Genomic DNA, 20286 nt, shown 5'->3' with positions numbered 1-20286 from the left:
TCTGGGGAGATATGTTGACAAAGTCTCCTCAGCGAGGTACCTCAGGGACTCCCTGGGATTCTGGAACGGGAGGAGAGGTTTCCAGGTGCTTCTCAGGGAGGATCCGAAGGGTTTGGGTGGCTACCTCCATCCTCCGGCAATGTTCTCCCTGGGGGCTGACAGGGGGACATTGTTTTATGCCCGTCAGCCCCCGTTCTGCAGGCGGTGTATGGTCTACGGCCATATCCTGGCCTCGTGCAACACCAGAAAGTGCAGGTTCTGTGGGTCGGGAGAGCACGAGGCCAAGGATTGTGACGAGCCCAAGGCTTGCCACGGGTGTGGCTCGGTAGCGCACCTGTGGCGTGATTGCCCGACTCGTAAGAGGTCGTATGCGTCTGCAGCTGGAGGGGGAGCGGGGGATGGGGGGAGAAGAGAAAGTAAGGGAGCGGATGACAGTAATGGCACAGGGGAAAAGAATGCACAGGAAGAGGACGGGAGGAAGGAGGCTGCGAGAGGAGAGGGGCGAGGAGAAGAGAAGGCTGGAACAAGTGGAGAGGAGGGGAAGGAGGCGGAAGGAGGTGAAGGAGCGGAGAAGAAGGAGGCTGGGTCAGTGGAGAGAGAGGAGGAGGAGGAGGAGGAAACGGTGACGGGAATGGAAAGAGAAGCAGAGACGGGACCAGAAGAAGGAGCGGAGAAGGGAGAAGGAGTGAAGGAGTGGGGGGACAGCGTGATGGACAGCATGTCGAGTGCCTTAGTTGAAGAGATGAGGGGGATGGTGGAGGAGATAGCGGAGAAGGGGGGTGGTGTCTCCCCGTTGCCTCCAACACCAAAGAAGAAGAAAGGGAAGAGGAGGGGGGGCTCGACAGGCTGTGAGGGGGAGGGGAGTGGGGGAGTGGGGGTAGGGGAGGGGTTGGCCAAGCGAGGGATGGGGGAGGGAAGAACGCCCTTGTCCTCGTTGGTTTCCTCAGCCCCTCAATGTTTGGTGGAGGGTGACTCCCAAGGGCTGGTTCAGGCCTGGTTGTCTGAGGGGGGATCTCAACTCCTGTTTGGGGTGGGGGGGTCCCCTACTACGAGCCCAGCAGCCTACAGGGAGGGAGGATTGGAGGGTGTTGAGGGGAACCCAGGATGCAGGGCTTTACAAGGCTTAACACTATGCCTGCATCCTGGGTTGGAGAGATGGGGGAGGACGGGGGGACGTCAGGAGAGGAGAAGACGTCCCTGCCGGACGAGATGGAGCAGGGGAGCATCGGGTGAGTCTCCTGTTTTTGTTTTTGTTGGTTTCCATTTTGTTGATGTGAAGTTTAATTTATAATGGATATTTCTGTTAATATTTTCAGTTTAAATGTAAGGGGGTTGAGGGATTTTGTTAAGAGGAGGGCAGTTTTTAGTTTTTTGGAAGGGGTGGGTTTTGATGTTTGTTTTTTACAGGAGGTTCACCTGAGGGATGGAGGGGATGTTGAAAGGTTTAAGAGGGAGTGGGATAAGGGGGAGTCAGTTTGGGGTATAGGTGGGGTTCATTCAACAGGGGTGGGGATTTTGTTTGGGAATAGGGAGGTGAAAATAGAGGATACTTTTGTTGTGATACAGGGCAGGGTTTTGGGGGTGGATGTTACTTTTAGGGATAGTAGGTATAGGTTAGTGGGGGTGTATGGGCCACAGGTGGCGGCAGACAGGAGAGAGATGGTGGACTGTCTGGCGCCGCTGTGTGTTACAAATAGGCACTTGGTGATAGGAGGGGATTTTAATATAGATTTAGGGGTAGGGGGGGATAGCAGTGCAGGTGCCATCACCGGGCTAATGGCTTGCCATGGTTTGGTTGATGGTGGCCTGCACACTACTCCGACAATGGCTGGTCCCACGTGGCGCAACTCCCGGGGGGTTGCGAGGAGGCTGGACTACATTTTTATATCCAGGTCTTTGGGTAGGTTGTCTGGGCGGCTGTTGCCTGTTTTCTTTTCAGATCACGACGGGGTGCTCCTGCAGGTGGGGTCGCCAGTCTGCCTCTTCGGTAGGGGGTACTGGAAATTAGATCGGGATGTGCTGGAGGAGCAAGTTTTCGTTGACGCCTTTTGCATTTTCTTTCGGAGGATGGAAGGCCTCCGGTCCATGTGTGAGGGGGTGTTAGAGTGGTGGGATTTAGTTAAGGTAAGGATTAGGGCCTTTATAATAGGATATTGTAAGAGGGAAAAAAGGGAGGAAAGGAGGGAGGTGGATCGTATCCAAAGGTTGCTCGAACTCGAGTACGAGGCAGGCAACCTCGGCGGGTCGATTGACTGGGAGAGATCAGCAGCCCTGAAGGCGCAGCTCAGGGAGCTGCAGGAGCGGAAGGCTCGAGCTTTCCTGGAGCGTGCGCATAGTGGCTTTCTAGAACACAATGAGACTTGTTCCGCTATGTTCTTTAAGTCGGTTAGGAGCAGACAGAGTAGGAAGGTAATGAATGGGGTTAGGGAAGAAAATGGTAGGATAGTCAGAGAGCCAGAGGAGATGGTCAGGGTAACAACTGACCATTTCCGAGGTTTATTTAAGGAGAGGGAAATAGATGTAGAGCAGGGAAATGTGTTTTTAGAACACTTGTCGGCGTTGCCGGAGGACATTAGAGAAGCGATGGAGGCTCAGATTTCCCTAGAAGAGGTTGAGAGCGCTCTTAGGAGGATGGGAAAAGGGAAGGTGCCCGGGATGGATGGGTTGCCGGCTGAGTTTTATCTCAAGTTTTGGGGTATACTTGGACCGGTGGTCCTTGAAGTCTTGAAGGCCATCCTTGGGACGGGGGTCCCGGGGGGATCAATGGCTGTTGGTGTGCTGTCACTTCTTTATAAGAAGGGGGAAGTAACAGACCTTGGCAACTGGCGGCCGTTGACCATGCTGTGCGTAGACTACAAGATACTTGCAAAGGTTTTAGCAGACCGGATGCGCACAGCCCTTCCCTACGTCGTCCACGAGGATCAGACGTGCGGGGTAGAGGGTCGCTCCATTAGATGGAACCTACAGTTGATCAGGGACTCCATCGCTTGGGTAGAAGATAGAGGGTTGCCTCTAATGGTAGCAGCGCTAGATCAGGCGAAAGCCTTTGATCGCGTGAATAGGTCTTTTCTATTCAGGGTGTTAGGTAGATTAGGATTTGGGGATGAGTTTATAGGATGGATCCGTACATTATATGTCGGAGCGGGGTGCCGGGGTTAGCGTAAACAGTCACTTGGGTGACGTTTTTGACCTCGAGTCTGGGGTCAGGCAGGGGTGCCCGCTCTCGGCTCTCCTCTTCGTTCTGTACATGGAGCCTCTGGGGGCTGCCATTAGGGCAGACACAGGGGTGGAGGGCTTGTTGATTCCTGGAAGCGGTGGGTTGCGCGTCAAGTTGACGCAGTACGCCGATGACACTTCCTTGCTGCTTTGCAAGGACTCGTGCCTGACAAGGTCCCTTGCCATTATTGGGGATTTCACCCGGGCGTCGGGAGCGGTTCTTAACCACGCAAAGTCTTCCGTTAAGTTCTTCGGAAGATGGCGTGGTAGGACGGATGTGCCCGGGGGGGTTATCTCTCTGTAAGGGGGCCCTGAGGATTCTCGGGGTCCATTTTGAGACCTCCGGCTCAGCGACGCTGAACTGGAACATGGGTATCGCAGTGGTACAGAGGAAGCTAGCGATGTGGAGGGCTAGGTCATTGTCCTTTATAGGCAAGGTCCTGGTTCTCAAGGTGGATGTATTGCCGTCTCTTTTGTACTTGGCATACATCTACCCATTGCCGGCTTGTCTGAGGAGGCCTCTGGTGAGGCTAGTGTTTCAGTTCATGTGGGGTGGCAGGTACGAGTGGGTCGCCAGGGCGCGCATGCTCTGCCCCATCGGGGAGGGAGGTAGGGGGGTACCACATCTCCCCCTCAAGCTGGACACAATTTTTGTTTCTTTTCTGTTGACGGAGCTTGCTAAGCCGGTAATACACCCGTCCGGTTACCTCCTGCGGGTGTTCTTCTCGTATCAGGCGAGAAGCGTAATGGTGTGGTCTAACGCGGGTCCTCGGGCGGAACAGCTGCCGTGGCACTTCGGCCATGCGGCCAAGTGGCTGCGTGCACACCCCGAGGTTGAAGTTGCCCGAGTAGGTTTAGACCACAGGCACCTGTACGAGGAGGTCAGACAGGCAGGGAGTCTGGCGCCGGTAGTGGGCATCCCGGCAGTGGTGTGGGAGGGAGTGCAGGCGCGGGGCCTGGACAATAGGCTCAAGGACCTGAATTGGTTGAGCCTCCACAAGTGTTTGCCGGTACGGTCCATCATGTACCGACATGGCTTGGCGCGATCCCCCACCTGCCCAAGAACGTCTTGTGGCGGGGAGGAGACTGTGCGTCATGTATTTTGGGACTGTGCCTTTGCCGGAGTAGTATGGGCTAGGGCACGGGTGTTGTTAGGAAGGGTAAGAGGGGATTTTGTGTTGACGTGGGCGAAGTTAGAGAGGGGTGTAGGGAGAGCGAGAGGGACAGGGAGGGATAGGTTTCTGCTCTGGCTTCTCATGAGTCTCTTTAAACGGGGGCTGTGGGAAGCCAGGCAGAACATGGTCAAGACAGGGAGAGATTGGGGGGTGGAAGGGGTAGTGAGGAGGGTGGAAGGAGATTTGAGGGGGAGGATGAAGAGGGAGGAGAGGAAGTGGGGCAGCACGCTGCCCGGGAGAGGTGGAAAGGGGGTTTAGGGCTGGGGTTAAGTTAGATGGTTTAATGGGGAGTTTAGGGACGGGGAGATATAGGGAGAGGTAGTTTGTAGGATGACGGGGAGGGAAGATGCTCCCCTGAGTTTTTGTTTGGGGTTTGTTTTTGTTTTGATTTAAAAATGCCAATATTATTTGAGTGGGAATGGAATGTATGATTTTGTAAAGTATGAATGGCATTGAACGTAATAAATAATTTTTTCAAAAAAAAAAAAAATCTGTTCTTATCAGTTTAATATCTGATACGTCCCCCATTGGGGGACTACATATTAAATGGATTTTTCGAACAGGGAGTCGGAAATGGGGCTTGCTCCGTCCGCTCCACGCATCGACCCGGTATTGCAGTACCTCCGGGAACGGTGCAACACTTTTCTCCCATTGTCAAGGAAAACAACTACACGGAGGTAGGTAAAACAGCCAGCAGAAGAAGAGAGGAGAAAAAAAAATCCAAACTGAAAGAAGGGCGAAGCGCTTTTCGTGCGGTCCAGCGTTTTCCCGCCATTTTTCTTTAAAAAAAAATAAAAAAAATGTATTTGGTTTGGCATTCACCAGGATAGTGTCTGTCTGTCTGTCTGTCTGTCTGTCTGTCTGTCTGTTTTTCACCAAAAAAAGAACAAATACTTCACCAGGATAGTGGGTATGTGTCTGTCTGTTTGTCTGTGACTTTTTCCCCACAGCCCCCGAAAACTTGGCGAGTGGGTTCGGGGACAACCCGCGAGAACCCGGCCTTGAGTAAACAGAGTGCATCTCGGGCCCCGACCTCTGACTTCCATACGACTCTGGTTTCTCTTCATTACGCACAAGCCTTTCGCCTTTTACTAAAGACTTCCGTGGAGAGGAACACTTACGAGTTCAACGTATTTTTGGAGGGGCTTTGCTTCTGGCAGAGCCCGATATCTTGTTTCAAGAGAAATCAACAGAGACGCGCATACTTTTTGCTCAGGCATTTGAGTTCGTGCTGGCTGACCGGCGTATTTTTCCAGTCAAAGTAGTCACTTGACGCATTAGCGACTTTTTGGAAAAAAAACACTTGCCTGTCGCCATGGAAACGTGGAGTGGTGGCGATGGGAGGAGCACACTTTAGCCAAACCGCTGAGGTCTCCCGAGACCCCCGGGTGCCCGGCGGGTGCAGGGTTCAATTTGTGGGTTATCGCTTCTCGGCCTTTTGGCTAAGATCAAGTGTACAGATCAAGTGTACAGGCCAAGATCAAGTGTCATTGTTACTCAGGTCCAGCTCTCTCTCAGGTGTGAGGGGTTTGACTTCAGAGCTGAGACCAGAGAAGCACAGCCTTCCTCTGTGAGTCCACAGCCTGACAGCCTGACAGAGAGATCATCATGATTTCACAAACACACTGTTAATTTAACACCAGTAGTGTAGAAGGACAATGGCAGATGCATTTGGTTTATTCTCTTAAACAACATATAGATTCATCTTCCGTCTCCTAGAATTGTATGGTCATAATGTTATACTAATGTGAACATCAATGCAGTGATTCAATATGTTTTTCAATAGAATATTATATACATATTATAATACATATTTTACTATAAACATAATATTTCTTCCTGTTGATTAGTTCTTAAATGTCATTTTATGTACTACAGAGCAGCTCTGGAGGCTTTGACCACTGGCAGCAGCCTCCAGAAGACTCCGATCGGAGTATTTCTTCAGGTAAACACATCCAGCTCATTTTCTGAAGTCAGCAAACACAAAGACCAGAGCTGACCACTGTGCAGGTGACAGGTTGGCTTCTGAGAGACCCGATCTCAGGTAGCTTTGGATCTCTCCACTAGAGAATGGTATTCAGTTCATTCAGACAGTGGAACAGATTGATGCACCTCTCTGGAGAGGGACTCTCCTGATCTTCTCCTTGATGTACTTGACTGTTTCTTCATGGCTCTGTGAGCTGCTTGTCTTTGTCAGCAGACCTCGTAAGTATTCTGATTGGAACTCCACTGAGAGGCCCAGAAGGAAGCGGAGGAACAGGTCCAGGTTCTCACTTGTAAGGCTTTATTACAGCACTCTTGTAGACACTAACTTCATAACTTGAGGTTAGCCATTAGATTCTCATCGTTGTTGATGAATGAGAGGAACACATATACAGCAGCCAGAAACTCCTGAATGCTCAGATGCACAAAGCAGTACACCTGTCTGGTACAGCCCGCACATTCCTCTTTTAAAGAGCTGTGTGCACAATCTGAGTACACTGAGGCTTCATTGACATCAATGCCAGCCTCTTTCAGGTCCTCTTCATAGAAAATCAGATTGCCATTCATAAGCTGTTGAAAAGCAGTTTTCCCAGTGACAGAATGATTTCATTCCAGTGTGGACCTGTCTCTTCTTTCCCAAGATATTTTATTCTTCTGTTGGTATGAAAACACAAGGGTGAGTAATCTCAGTCAGAGTTGGGCACTCTCTCTCTGTCTGTACTCAACATGTGTTCAAGGACTGTTGCAGAAATCAACAGAAGACTGGAATGTGGACATGATGTGGAGGCTCCTGATGTTTATGTGTGAGATGATTTGCTGGCCAGGTCCTCATCACTGAATCCCTCCTGAAGTACTCCTCCTTCTGTGGGCAGAACCCCGGACTGCCACCTGGTAACACACACTGAAGGGATCTATTGGCTGCTGCAGGGGGAGTATAGAGGGAGAGCAGAGGGAAGAGATTTTTGATGAGATTTGTAGCAGAACATCACTGAGGACTTCTGTGACGTCACAACAGGATCTTGTTCTTCTGGAAGTCTAGGGGCAGTGGACTCATCCAGACCATCAAAGATGAACAGAACTTTGTACTTGTTGTAGTTGGAGATTTTGATTTTTGGTTTCATTGAGAAGTGATTGAGAAGTTCAATCAAAGTGTGTTTTTCCTTTTTCATCAAATTCAGCTCCCGAAAAGGGAATGAAAATAAAATTGGACATCCTGATTTGTTTTCCTTCAGCCCAGTCAGAATGAACTTCTGCACAGAGACTGTTTTTCCAATGCCAGCGACTCCCTTTGTCAGCACAGTTGATACTTGTCTTGTCAGTTAAGGGTTTGAAGATGTAATGATTGAGTTGGTTTGCTTTGTTTGGTTGTTGTTCAATCTGTTCAGGCTCATGTTCATTATTGACCCTCCTGTTCCACCCTCGGTGATGGAGAGCTCTGTGAGATCTTATTGAGAAGTGTTGGGTTTCCTTGTTTAGCGATCCCCTCAAATACACATTGAAACTTCTTCTTTAGATTAGATTTGAGTTCACGTTGGCAAATCACAGCAAGCTATCGAATGAAGAAATATATATTAAGGATATAAGGATATTAATATTACGCTGTTTTAATGCCTAGAGTATTCTAGGATGTTATAACATTTTAAATTATAATCATTTCTTCGTTTAACTGTCTGTATAAATAAAATTCCCTCCCCCCCCCCCTGCAACAACAACACAACACACCCAGATGAGGTCACTAGGTGTTGTGTTAAGGCTGCTACAATATCATTGAGTTACAAGCTACTTTAGCTGTATTTAGCTACAGCTTTTAAATGTTTAAAACAATTAAATGAGGCAGACAGCTCTTATTTTCTCCAGTGTGTAGCAAGCCTCGGTTATTTTTCCTCAGGAGGTAGTGTGATTTCAGAGCCCCTCTGGCACGCTCTCCGGCTTCTCATCTGGTTGATGACTCTGTGAAGACGACCACTGAGAATCTGATCTGATATCTCCTGTTGGTTTTGAGACAAAAGATGAGAAATCCATAGGGAGTACACACAAACACACACACAACACACACACACACACACACACACACACACACACACAAACACACAAGAATTGTGTGTTAATATTGTTAGGACTATGAAAATGGAAAAAAGGATTAGAATATGGATTATGAAAACAACAAAAATAAATGGGAAAATGGGAGAGGAGAAATGACTAGAGACAGTGTGTTTAACTCACTGAATGACCCATGAGTTCTTTTACCTTTGTTACTAGAAAAGTATCTCTAAAGGATATGGGATGATGCATAGAACTCATGGAACACAGTGGGTAAGGGGGAGGGGCTCCTGCGATGGATTCAACACAACAGAGACAAACATTAATTCTCATACTTGACTCAGATGGGAAAAGAGGAAGAGTTTATTCCAAAACGCTATATATCCATTTTCAGAAATGTTGGTCAATTAGCTTTTTATTGTTTAAATAAATTATTAAACCACTACAAGGCTTTGGAAAACTTCACAATTGGTGGCTGACTAAATATTTAAGTGACCGAGTTAAAGAGCTAGCCAAACCCTCAGATTAGCCACGAGCTTTGAATGGACTCACCCGGCCGTTGGTGTCTCCTCCGGAGCCGGTAGGCGCTTCCCGGCGAAGTGGTTCCGTAGGATGCTGATGCAGCAGTGAATGTAGGAGCCGAAAGCGCTCTGAAAATCCGCCCTCAAGGCAGTGACGGAGAAGTGCTGTCCTCCGCTTGTCGGAGATGTAGAAAATCCAAGGTTCGAGATAAGTGTTTAAATTTCAAGCAGTATTCACTGACTGGAGGTTCGACAGGCACGGAAGTAATGGAGAGGGGTGGTAAACTGAATTCAGCATCCCGCCAATGTTATATTAGCCTAGCTGTAGTAGAACGGACATCTGGACAGTTTCACATTAATCACTGTCATTTAATGACATGTGCCACACATTTGACAACCTATGAAAGCAGCACAGTGTAAACCATAAAACGCAGAGACAAGCAACAACAAAAATATTGAAGAACAGTACTTTACTTGAGAAATCTACTCTATCACCCTGTAAACCAAATTACCTCCCGCCAGAGAGACAAAATCAACCTCTGACTCTGAATGATTCAACCGAGTGAATAAGAAATGGAGGATTTGGATGGAAATTGAATGAGATCATAATTACGACCTTAATTAGATTCACTATCTTCCACTCTGCTCACCTCCCCCCCTCTACTCAGCCTAACCAGTCAATGTCCTGCTCTGCTCGGCTCCCCCACCAACACTTGCCAGCTGCGCTGCATTACCCACTAACCTCCCCAGCATTTAAGGCCCTGTCTTCTCTCTCTCAAGCTCCCGGTGTCAGATCGCCTGCAAAGCTCACACCCGAACCTGTTTGCTTCGCGCTTCTGGCTCACCCTGGTTTTGTGACCTCGACCTGCCTGTTTTTTTGGATACTCATCTGCCTCAGGAGATCCAGACCTGCTTCGCCATTACCGACACCTTCAACTCGGAACTCTGATCAGCCTTCTGCCTTGCTACTATATTTGGATTTCCTTGAACTGTACTGCTGCCGGTTTCATTCCGGGGGTGTTTCCCTCCAGGACTTCTGGACCACCCACCACCGGTTTCATAGGACGCACCTGCCACTGGGGACAGACTCCAGCTTTGGACGGGATCCCTGTTATCCCTGGAGCCTCCATTCACTCCCTACTTCCCTTTTCCTTAAGTTTAATAAACTTGGTGGTGTGATTTAATTGTGGTCCTCTGTCATCTGTCTGAATCGTGACAGTACGATCTGACCATTATGGACTCACGCACACTTTCCCGACATGGAAACCGATGAGCATGAGCAGCAGTTCCAGCAGCAACAAAAACAACTTCGCCATATGATCATTCAACTCCTCACCAACCTTAACCCCAGCCAGTTCGCCCACCAGCCCAGCCCCCCGAGCTACCTTGCCCCGTATTGCAGCCGCTGTCTGAACCTAAGATTGGAAACCTCTGAAATGTTAACGGCGATTCAACCCAGGTCTGCCATTCCTGACCAGCTGCCGACTTATTTCTTGCAGCCAAGGACCCCCCACGGAGGGGGTAAAGCGGGATATGCATCACGCACCTGACGGGCCGAGCTTCGACTCTGGGGAACAGCAGAGTTGAACGCCAAACCCCGTGATGTGCAACCTTCTCGACCTGTTTGCTGAGGAGATGCTGAAGGGTTGAGGATTCACCTAATCACCGCAGAGGCGTCTCGTGAACTGTCTAGTATTCGACAAGGCAGACGAGTGCAGACCATTCCATCGACTTCCGAACCCTGGCTAGACGTAAGTTCGGGAACACACCATCAGGACGCGTTTTTCATAGTTTGCTGACTATATCAAGGACGAGTTAATCTTCATGGTCCGCCTTTCCACTCTTGATGAAGCCATCGCACTGACTGTCAGATCGACAGAAGGATACAGACCCCACGGAGAGGGGCGCCAAGGTCCACCTACTACCGGCATTCTCCGGGGAGATCCGACTGCCTTCTGTCATCTACTGCCACTCACCCAGGTCAGCTTGGATCAGTCTGAGCCTATGGAGATTGGGCAGCCTCCTCACTCCTGCAGAGCGCCAGCGCCGCTTCACCTCAAACTCTGCCTCTATTGTGGAGGTGATGGACATCGTGAGTAACTGCCCTTAAAGGGCCGAAGCTCACCGGGCGTAGGGGGAGTCGTTGAGTTAATGATAGTTCCGACCGCAAAACCCCCTGCTGCAAGTATCTGACTCAACTCACACCCTGGCTGCTCTGGTGGATTCTGGCGCCAAGCCAACATAATGGACATATTGCTGGCACGCCAACTGGGACTGGAGAACCTCCGCTTGACACCCTCCTATTCCTGCCCGGGGCACTGACGGACACTTACTCGGATCGCGTACTCATGTCACGGCCCGTTATGGGTTGTGAAACCACCAAGAAACTATCCAGCTTCACCTGCTCCCCTCTCCAGGCCAACCTCCCTCATCCTGGGTTACACGATGGCTCCTACTGGCACAACCTCAGCTCGACTGGGTGACCGGGTGATCAGGAGTGGGGAGAGGACTGCCACCAAACCTGCCTGCTTGCTGCCGCATCTACTCCCTCGGCCAGTACCTACTAACTCCGTCCTGACCTCTCCAATGTCCCAGAATGCTACCATGGTCTCAGAGAGGTGTTTAACAAAGCAAGAGCCACATCTCTGCCCCCTCACCGACCTGCACGAATCAAAGCCATCGACCTCCTCCCTGGAACAGCTCCTCCAAGGGGTCATCATTGTTCGTTCTGAAAGAAAGTCATGGAAGACTACATCAATGGCTCTCGTCCGCAGGATTAACTGCTCATCTTCATCTCCTGCTGGTGCTGGCTTCTTCTTTGTGGGGAAGAAGGAGGATTTTTCACTGCATCGACTACAGGGGACTCAAATGACATCACAGCAAAAACCGTTACCCTTGCCTCTTGCTCTACCCTCTTGCTTTTGAGTTGCCCCAGGGAGCCACTGTTTTTACCAAGTTGGATCTCAGAAACGCTACCACCTAGTGCGGATCCGGGAGGGGAGATGAATGGAAAACCGCATTCAATACAAATTCAACAGGCCACCACAAGTTCTTACAGGCCTTTGGCCTCACCACTGCTCCTGCTGTGTTCCCAGGCTCTAGTGAATGATGTACTGCGAATAAGGTTTGGTTACTGGATGACATCTTAATTTACTGAAACCTAGTCTGAACACACCCGCCATGTCAGCAAGTCCTTCATCGTTTTGGAGAATTTTCTCTACGCTAAGGCAGAGAAATGTGAGTTTACGTAAGACAGGTTCCTGGGCATACATAGTGGCAGAAGGAAGTATCCAAATGGATCCTGCCAAAGTAACTACAGTACTTCGTGCCAGTTCCAAATGCAGGGGTTTGCTAACTTAGGAAGTTTATCCGGGAATCATGGTAACAAGCAGCTGTCTTCTCTCACTGCTCTAACCAGCACCAAGCAACACACCTGGACCCCAGCAGCCAACAAAGCCTCAGTACCCCCAAGGTGAGGTTTACCACCTCCCATCCTCCAGATGTGATGTGGACGGCACCATTGGGGAGGTGGACGCCGGATGTGGGAGTTGGTGCTGTGATTTTCAGTGGGCTGGGAGGATAGGAAGCTCCATCCCTGTGCCTTTTTCTCACGCCGGTTGTGCCCCTCTGAGTGCACTGAATACATAGGGAACCGTGAGCTGCTGGCCGTGAGTTTCCCTGGAGGGAGTGGCGTCACTGGCTGGAGGGTCCACCATTCCATTTCGTTGGGACCGATCATAAGAACTTGGAGTGCATCTCATGGACTTGGCCAAACGGTTGAACTCCAGGGGGTCTCACTGGGCCCTGCCTCTTCACCAGGTTTAATTTCTCACTCTGCCTATACTCCGGCCTCGGGATCACGCAACACCTGGCCATGACGCCAACAGAAGGATGACACCCCTCCAAGGACCCTGTGTCGATTCTGCCAAGTCCCCGCATCGAACTCTGACCTGGGCTGTTGGAGGAACAGGTGCGGAGGTAACAATGTCCAGCACTTGCCCAGCTGACCGTTGTCCCCCCGAAGACCTGAGGTCCCAGGTATTCAGTGGGGACATGACTCGCCTAGCTTGTCACCCTGGCTCCACCCGCACTTACAACCTGCTCGCCCAGAGAGGTTCTGGTGGCCCCTCTGAAGAAGGGATGCCACGTGGGAATTGGCCCAAGCCTGGCCCCATCTGCAACCAACACAAGTCAGCTCCTGCCAGCCCCAGCCGGGATTGCTGCAGCCCCTGCCTGTGCCCAGACGCCCCCGGTCTCACATCGCCTTGACTTTGTACGGGGCTGCCCCTTCAAGTGGCATGACGTATTCTCACCATCGCTGGGACCGTTTCAGCAAGATGGCACACTTCATTCTCCCCAATCCTCCCAACCGCCAAGGAGACCGGCCATTCAGTGGTCTGGAACACGCCCTTTCCGGATCCACGGACTGCCAAGGGATGGTTTTGGACGTGGGTTACAATTCTCCTCCGCTTTTGGAAGGAGTTTGCGTGCCTGCTGGGAGCCACAGTAGTTGACGGATTCATCCCCAATCCAATGGGCAGTCAGAGCGGGTAATCAGGAGCTTGGAGGAATGGCACTGCGATGCATGACTTCACGCAATCCCCACTCCCGGTCGCAGCAATTGACATGGGTGGAGTACGCATACAATTCTCTGACCTGCTCTGCCATCGGTATGTCCCTTTCCAATGTGTTTATGTGGATACCAGACCTCTATTTGCCAGCCAGGAGGAGGAGGTTACTTGCCATCTGCACTTTGCTTTTGCCCGTCGATGTCAGCCGCACCTGGTCACAAGCCCGAGCCACACCTCTCAGGTCCGCTAGCGCTACACTTACCGGGCCAAACTGGCCGGAGAATTTCTGCCCTCCCACTCTACCATGTTGGCTGCCAAAGGGTGTGGTTGTCATCGAAGCAACCTGCCACAGGTGGAGTAGCAGAAGCTGGGCACCGGTTATTGGCCCATTCCCTATCATAAGAGTGATTAGCTCAACTGCTGTCGGCTCAACTGCCCACCCGAGGTGCACCCCACTTCATGTGTCTAAGATTAACATCATGAGAGTCGCGGTCCTGCTGCAGCTGCTGGTCCTCCTCCTCCCACGGCTCGGTCGAGAGGTCTGGTTTACACTGTCCCGCGCCTGCTTCGGGGTCCAGACGTGAGGGGTAGGGGGCCTCCAGTACCTCATTGACTGGGGGGGAAGGGGACTGAGGAAAGGGACTGGGGTGCCAGCGAGTGGATTGAGGATAGGGACTCATCACCGTTTCACCAACGGCAGTATCTGATCAACCTGAATAGTAGGGGCCGCCCAGAGGGGGTCCCTAACGTGGCCGCCGGCTTCCCTGTCCTGTGCCTGGATCCTGTCCTGGATGGGTCATCTCCCCGATTCACGGCTCGGTCCTCCGGGATGAGGACGCTCACTGACCTGTGGAGAGTTTAGCCCCCCCCCGGCTCCTCCTCCCGCCGGGGCGTGAGGGTGTTGCTCTTGGGACTTCTCTGGGGGCCGCCCCGGGGGTTCTGCCGCGAGCCCCCCCACTCCACCGGTGGCCACCTAATGGTTTACTATCTTCCACTCTGCCTAACCTCCTCTACTAGCCTAACTAGCTCCACCTGTCCCTGCTCTGCTCGGCTCTAATTACTCTGACAGCTGCGCTGCATTACCCACTAATCCTCTCCCAGTATTTAAGGCCCTCTGTCCTTCAGCCTCTCCGGTGTCAGATCGCCTGCAAAGCTCACACCCGGAACCTGTTTGCTGGTCGCTTTGGCTCACCCCTGGTTTTGTGAATTCCGGACCTGCCTGTTTTTTTGGATACTCTTCTGCCTCAGGAGATCCAGACCTGCTTTGCATTACGCACTCCTGACTACTCTTCAATCCCGGTAACTCTGACCAGCCTTCTGCCTTTGCTAACGTATTTGGATTTCCTTTGAACTGTACTGCTGCCTGGCTTCATTCCGCCCAGTTGTGTCTGTGTCTCCCCCCCCAGGACTTCTGGACCACCCACCACCGGAAGGAGAATCACACTGGGGGGGGGGCAGATCAGCGCATTGGACGGGATCCCTGTTATCCCTGGAGCCTTCATTCACTCCCCTACTTCCCTTTCCTAAGTTTAATAAACTTTCTGGTGTGACGCAATGTGGTTCTGGTGTCTGTCTGGAATCGTGACACGGGCCCGTATCCTTAAAGATTCTGAGAATCCTCTCAGAGAGCTCCTAACTTAACCTAAAAATTCCTTGCCAGGAGTTTTAGCTTAGAAGTGATTCCAGAACATTTTCAGTGAACTCTGAGCCAGGAATGGATGAAAAATCCTATCTTAGTGAGGAGGTGTGGTTGACCCCGTTGCTAGGTATGAGTCATCATTTCAAAAGCCGTGATTGGTTGATCCTACAAGTTTGATGAAAATGAACTTTTGGTGATAATGAGCAAAGGATGTACCCTCAAATCAATAAACATAATTATACACTCTAATCTTATGCAGACTATAATTGTAAATAATATTTCACATTCAAGAAAATATCTGGAAAATGAATAGTAAGCTGTAGGGGTTATAGCCTAACATTAGAATCTAAAATATGTGAAAACTTAAGCTCATTACACCCTGTTCAAATAATGATTTGTGTCTCATTTGCTCATATTAATATCCTAGCTGGCATATTTTGTACTTTCACTTCCATATGGACCCCATTGAAAACAAGATGGCCTATCTCAAGGGGCTGTCCTTAATGAAGTAGAAATTGCAACGTTACAACTCATTGTGAACTTAACGAGGGTAACACAGCTCAGCTTTTAACAATGTCTGTGATTGCTGGCTGGTCTATTTATGAAGGCTTGTTAACAAATATCCTACAAACACAGAAAATTGAGAAAAAAGGAATCCGTGAGCCGAACTGGACTGAGGAGCAAGGTTTGTTGCTGGCCCAGTTGGTGAACGAACATAAAGGTATGTTACGAGGGAAAATTTGGCCCAACTGTCACTAGCCAAGGCAAGAGGCGCGCCTGGGACACAATATCCCAAACAATCAATGCCTCTTTTCCACTGGTGGTGCGGACAGGCGACGATTGTGAGAAAAGGTGGTATGTGCTGCAGTCCAAGGCAAAAGATGAGATTGCAGCACACAAGCGGGAATCCTCACTCACAGGTGAGCAAAATACTATGGCCTACCACATAATCTGGCAATTTGCTCCTGCTGGCAAAGTTAATTTACATGCCTAAGTACTGTGTTCATTGACTGTTTCTTTCTAGGGGGTGGACCACCTGCAAAGCGGCTGTCCCAGGTGGCCGACACTGTCTTTCAAGTCCTGGGACACTCTGAGGTCAGTGTCACCGGGCTGCCAACAGGCATTGACACGTCAATGATGCAGGCCCTTGAAATGCAGCAAAGGTAGGACACAGGGTTATTCATATCAACAGTGTTTATTCATTGCAGAAGCCATTTCATGTGTTATCCATGCTCATTGTATTAAATTAATTTAATCAAAACAATAATTAAACTAGGCCTATGTATTTCTGTAGCATGGAGCCATCACAAGAACCGGGCCCATCAAGTTTGCCGCCTGAACCATCTGCAGCTGCTACTCAGGATAGCCCGGCGGATCAAACACCATTCCCATCCGCAGCACCTGCTCCGTCAGCATCCCTGCAGGAGAGAAGATTGCAACTCACAATTGATGTGTTTGAACAACAAAAAAAGTCCTTTCCCTTCAGGAGGAGTACTACCGCCTTAAAATTGAACACCTAAAAAATAAACCATTTAGAGATTGTGTTCTGTGTCTTGCATTTAACAGTTGCAGGTGATGTGCAGTAAAACTGTGGTAGTTCTTAATACCATCACAAGTTCTCAAATGACATGGGGCTACAGCTTGCCTGAAATGTAAATTTGTGAAGTTTGCCCTGTAAGGCAGTCCACTCTGGGCTAGGTTCCCCTGTGGAATGTGAATATCTTCTTCACCACCATCCTCATCGTTGTCTCCATCCTCATCCTCATCGCCATCCTCCAGAGGTTCTGCAATCTGTCTAACCTTGCAAATATTGTGTAATATTGCACAGGCTATGATGAGTTTGCTGACTTTTTCAGGCCTCAGCCGCACCTCTCCGTGGAGAACATGAAAGCGCCTCTTAAGCTGGCCTATGCCACGCTCCACCACCGCTCTTGTTGTCTTGTGGGCCCTACAATAGAATACAGACCTTTAATTATTTGATGGAAATATTGCACTACTTGGATGCTCTAACATATTGCTTGCATTTCATTTCCATGATTTTTGTATTGTTTGGCTTACCTGTTATAGTTTAGTTGGGGCCCTTGGCGTGGCTGGAGGTAAGGTGTAAGGAGCCATGGTTTGCATGGGTAGCCACTGTCCCCTAACAAGTGGCAATTAGCTGGCACATAGCGTCTCTCAAAAAGCTGTCTGATGCCACTCTCGGAGAGCATTCTCGCATCATGTGTGGAGCCTGGCCATTTAGCCACAATGTCCAAAATCTTCCAGGCCGCATTGAACACTATTTGCACATTGATGCTGTGGAAATTCTTCCTGTTAACAAAGACAGCCTCGTCCTCTGATGGCGCAATTATTCTCACATGTGTTCCATCAATTACACCCACAACGCCAGGGAATCCTGCAATGTCCATAAATGCCCTTTTATGTGTGTGTAAAGTGCGGGCATCCAGCGGGAATGAAACAAATTGTGTCACAATATTAGGTTGTGACAAAGCTGTCAGTGTTTGGGTGATGACTCTGCTGACGGAGGATTGGGACAGACCCAAGTCATCACTGCTGCATTGTTGCATTTTCCCTGTTGCCAAATACCTCAGGGTTGTGATTACTTTCTTCTCCGGTGTAATAGCGTTGTGGCGTCGAGTTGGTGAAGTAATTGCATCTCTAAGGAGATCCACCACAAACATGATTCCTGCACGATCCAATCTGTAGCGTCTCAATAATTCCCTGTCATCCAGTGTTTGCAGGACATCTCTCCTGCCTCCTCTGTTGGCCATTTTGTGCAGCTGCTTAGGGTAACTCCTAAGCCACTAAAAGTCCTCTTCCCTGCTCTTAGCAGATCTCGCCTTAGGAGCCCTTTTAAGCGCTAGGACTCTTGAGGAATAGCTTTTATATTAACTGGGATTTTCGTGTCACTTTTAGGGGAAATTCTAAGAAAACGTCATGCCTCTGAGAATTTTCTTAGAATTTGGCCGCTAGGAGCCACTTTTTGCACAAAAATTCTTTAGAGATACGGGCCCAGATGTTTAGTATAAACTTTTCTTGCCCAGTCTTTTAGCAAAAAAATATGAAATAAAAAAACATTAATAAAAATAACAATTAACAAGTCTACTTCTGGGCATTTTGTTTATACTTTAAGATGAACTATGTAATAGTAGAACATATTCAAACTCAGAAAAGCTAAAATTACATTAAGAAAATATCATTATATCACAAATAGCTTATAAACTGTTAATACAACATTACCAGGAGGGCATCAGCAAGTCTTGGGTGGTGACCAAACATTTGTTTAGAAAGATTATTTGCCCACACCTGTGCCTTTTAGCACAAAATGAAACAATCTATTTAATAATAATAGTAATATAACAATAATAGTAATACAAATAATTAAGAATTAAAAAGAGAATTAAATAAACAATTACAAAGGCACACTTTTGGCCATCTGGTTGTAAACTTGCAGTGCAGCAATGTATAAACAAATTGCTTGTAAATTCTTCACAACTAAAACTGCTAAAATTTCAAAACGGTACAATAACATGTACAAAGGCAGTGTTTAGCCTTCCTTTGGCTATCTGGTTCAAATCTAGCAACTTCAGGGTGCACTGTATAGTTTTAGAAAATTAATTCAAACTCGAAAAGCAAAATTAACAATATTAATAAGACAATAAGAAATTATTTAACCATTTCCATAACTGAATAAACATCCCATCCTCAGAAGAAAATAAAGTCCCTATAACACTGTTTCCAACTAGAAAGGTGAAAGTAGCCTGAAACTTTGAGGACAGTTTATTTATTTATGAAAATGTATCAATGAAGAGCTTTCCTTTCTGATAAAAATGTACTTCCCAAAGCTATATAGTACACCTTTTAAAAACAAAATGCCATAGTGTATAAATATGGAGGATATATTTATTCATAATTCAAATTGAAAGTCCAAAGAGAAAAAGAAGCAAGATCAAATTAATAGTATTATTTTACTACGCTACTAGGAAAAATCATGCCATAATTAAATGTATGATGTAAAAGCTTAAAATGGAAATACTTCAATTAAAATCTAAAATATAATTGTTTTATTTTAGCCTTTCCCCTTTATAATTTTCAATTTGACATTTTATCTTTTGAATTTTACGTTTTACATTTGACATTGACATTTTCAGATTCACCTTTTACATTTTGATTTAAGCTTTTCATTTAGAAGTGACAGGTGTCAATTTAAATGAGGAGGCATGGCCCAACGGCTGGTGGGAGGGTCTGAAACGACTTCAGTTGAAGCTTTGCATTTTAAATTTGACTTTTTAAATTTAATTATGGCATGATTTTTCCTAGTAGTGTAGTAAAATAATAATATTTTTAATTTGATCTCGCTTCGTTTTCCCTTTGGCCTTTCAATTTGAATTATGAATAAAAATATCCTCCATATATAAACACTTAATTCAACCCTGAATTTCAGTTTAACAACAATTAAATGTACATTAAAACGTACAAAGACAGTGTGTACTTTGTGCCATTTGGCTGAAAACCCGTTGAGTAGAGCAGCAACTTTAACATAAACAGTTGAACAGTATTCAACATGGACCTGACATGACATATTCTCATTATGGACTATGCTCTAACAGAGTGAGCCATCAGAATCCACCACTCCTTTTTGGATCTTCAGTTACACATACAACATCAGCTCATTTTTAAGATTTTGCAGCTTGGGTGACAGTTTAGAGTCATCAAGACCAAGTAAGATTTTCTGTGTGAACTCAAAAGTGTTTGTCAGTCCCTTGGGATAGCTGAGATGTAGTGCATAAATCAGGCCGAACATTACCAGGAAGGCATCAGCAAGCCTGGGGAGATTGACAACCACATCACCCTCTAGGACGACAGAGACTCTCACTGGGTGGTAGTGAACTGGGCTTGTGGCATCATCACTGACTGTTGTAAGGAGGACCACTGATGCATCCCACAGGTCTGGCTCATCCATATCATCCTTTAAAAATGAAAGGGAGAACATATACTAATCACATTTACTGAAACTATGGCTGTGGCAATTTTGATTACAGTTGGATGTAGGGGTGGAACGGTACATGTATTTGTATTGAACCGAAATGGTACGGGCGTCTCGGTACGGTACATGAATTACACGGAGAATACACAGTATA

At 48.1% G+C, this 20286-nt stretch overlaps 1 protein-coding gene, 1 non-coding gene and 1 pseudogene across 3 annotated transcripts; 2 read left to right on the top strand and 1 right to left on the bottom strand.

The window, feature by feature from the left end:
• The first annotated feature begins 4856 nt into the window (after positions 1-4856).
• Positions 4857-5034, top strand: LOC123482237 (annotated as a pseudogene).
• Positions 5035-5438: 404 nt separating this feature from the next.
• On the top strand, positions 5439-5555 carry LOC121561374. The gene has a single exon (XR_005999228.1). It is a non-coding gene; the product is annotated as a U5 spliceosomal RNA (small nuclear RNA).
• A 10769-nt stretch (positions 5556-16324) lies between these two features.
• Positions 16325-17916, bottom strand: LOC121558773 (putative nuclease HARBI1). Of its 2 annotated transcripts, XM_045209024.1 has the most exons (3): positions 17204-17916; positions 16791-17093; positions 16325-16563 (listed from the first exon to the last, which is right to left on the bottom strand). In XM_045209024.1, the coding sequence occupies exons 1-3, from the start codon at positions 17914-17916 to the stop codon at positions 16521-16523; spliced, it is 1059 nt and encodes a 352-aa protein (XP_045064959.1). In that variant the 3' UTR covers positions 16325-16520. The 2 variants fall into 2 exon arrangements, with proteins under 2 accessions (XP_045064959.1, XP_045064958.1); XM_045209023.1 differs by having other exon boundaries at positions 16325-17093.
• Positions 17917-20286: the final 2370 nt, after the last annotated feature.

The sequence above is a fragment of the Coregonus clupeaformis genome, chromosome 29 (assembly GCF_020615455.1).
Source record: "Coregonus clupeaformis isolate EN_2021a chromosome 29, ASM2061545v1, whole genome shotgun sequence".
Lineage (NCBI taxonomy): Eukaryota > Metazoa > Chordata > Actinopteri > Salmoniformes > Salmonidae > Coregonus > Coregonus clupeaformis.
Note: the sequence above shows the minus strand (reverse complement) of the source record. Positions and strands in the feature narration are given on the sequence as shown.

Coding starts and splice junctions, on each gene's coding strand:
- LOC121558773 (XM_045209023.1), bottom strand. CDS start 17,916: ATGGCCAACAGAGGAGGCAGGAGAGATGTCCTGCAAACACTGGATGAC. Junction 17,094..17,203: donor CCCCAACTAAACTATAACAG/GTAAGCCAAACA, acceptor ATTCTATTGTAG/GGCCCACAAGACAACAAGAG.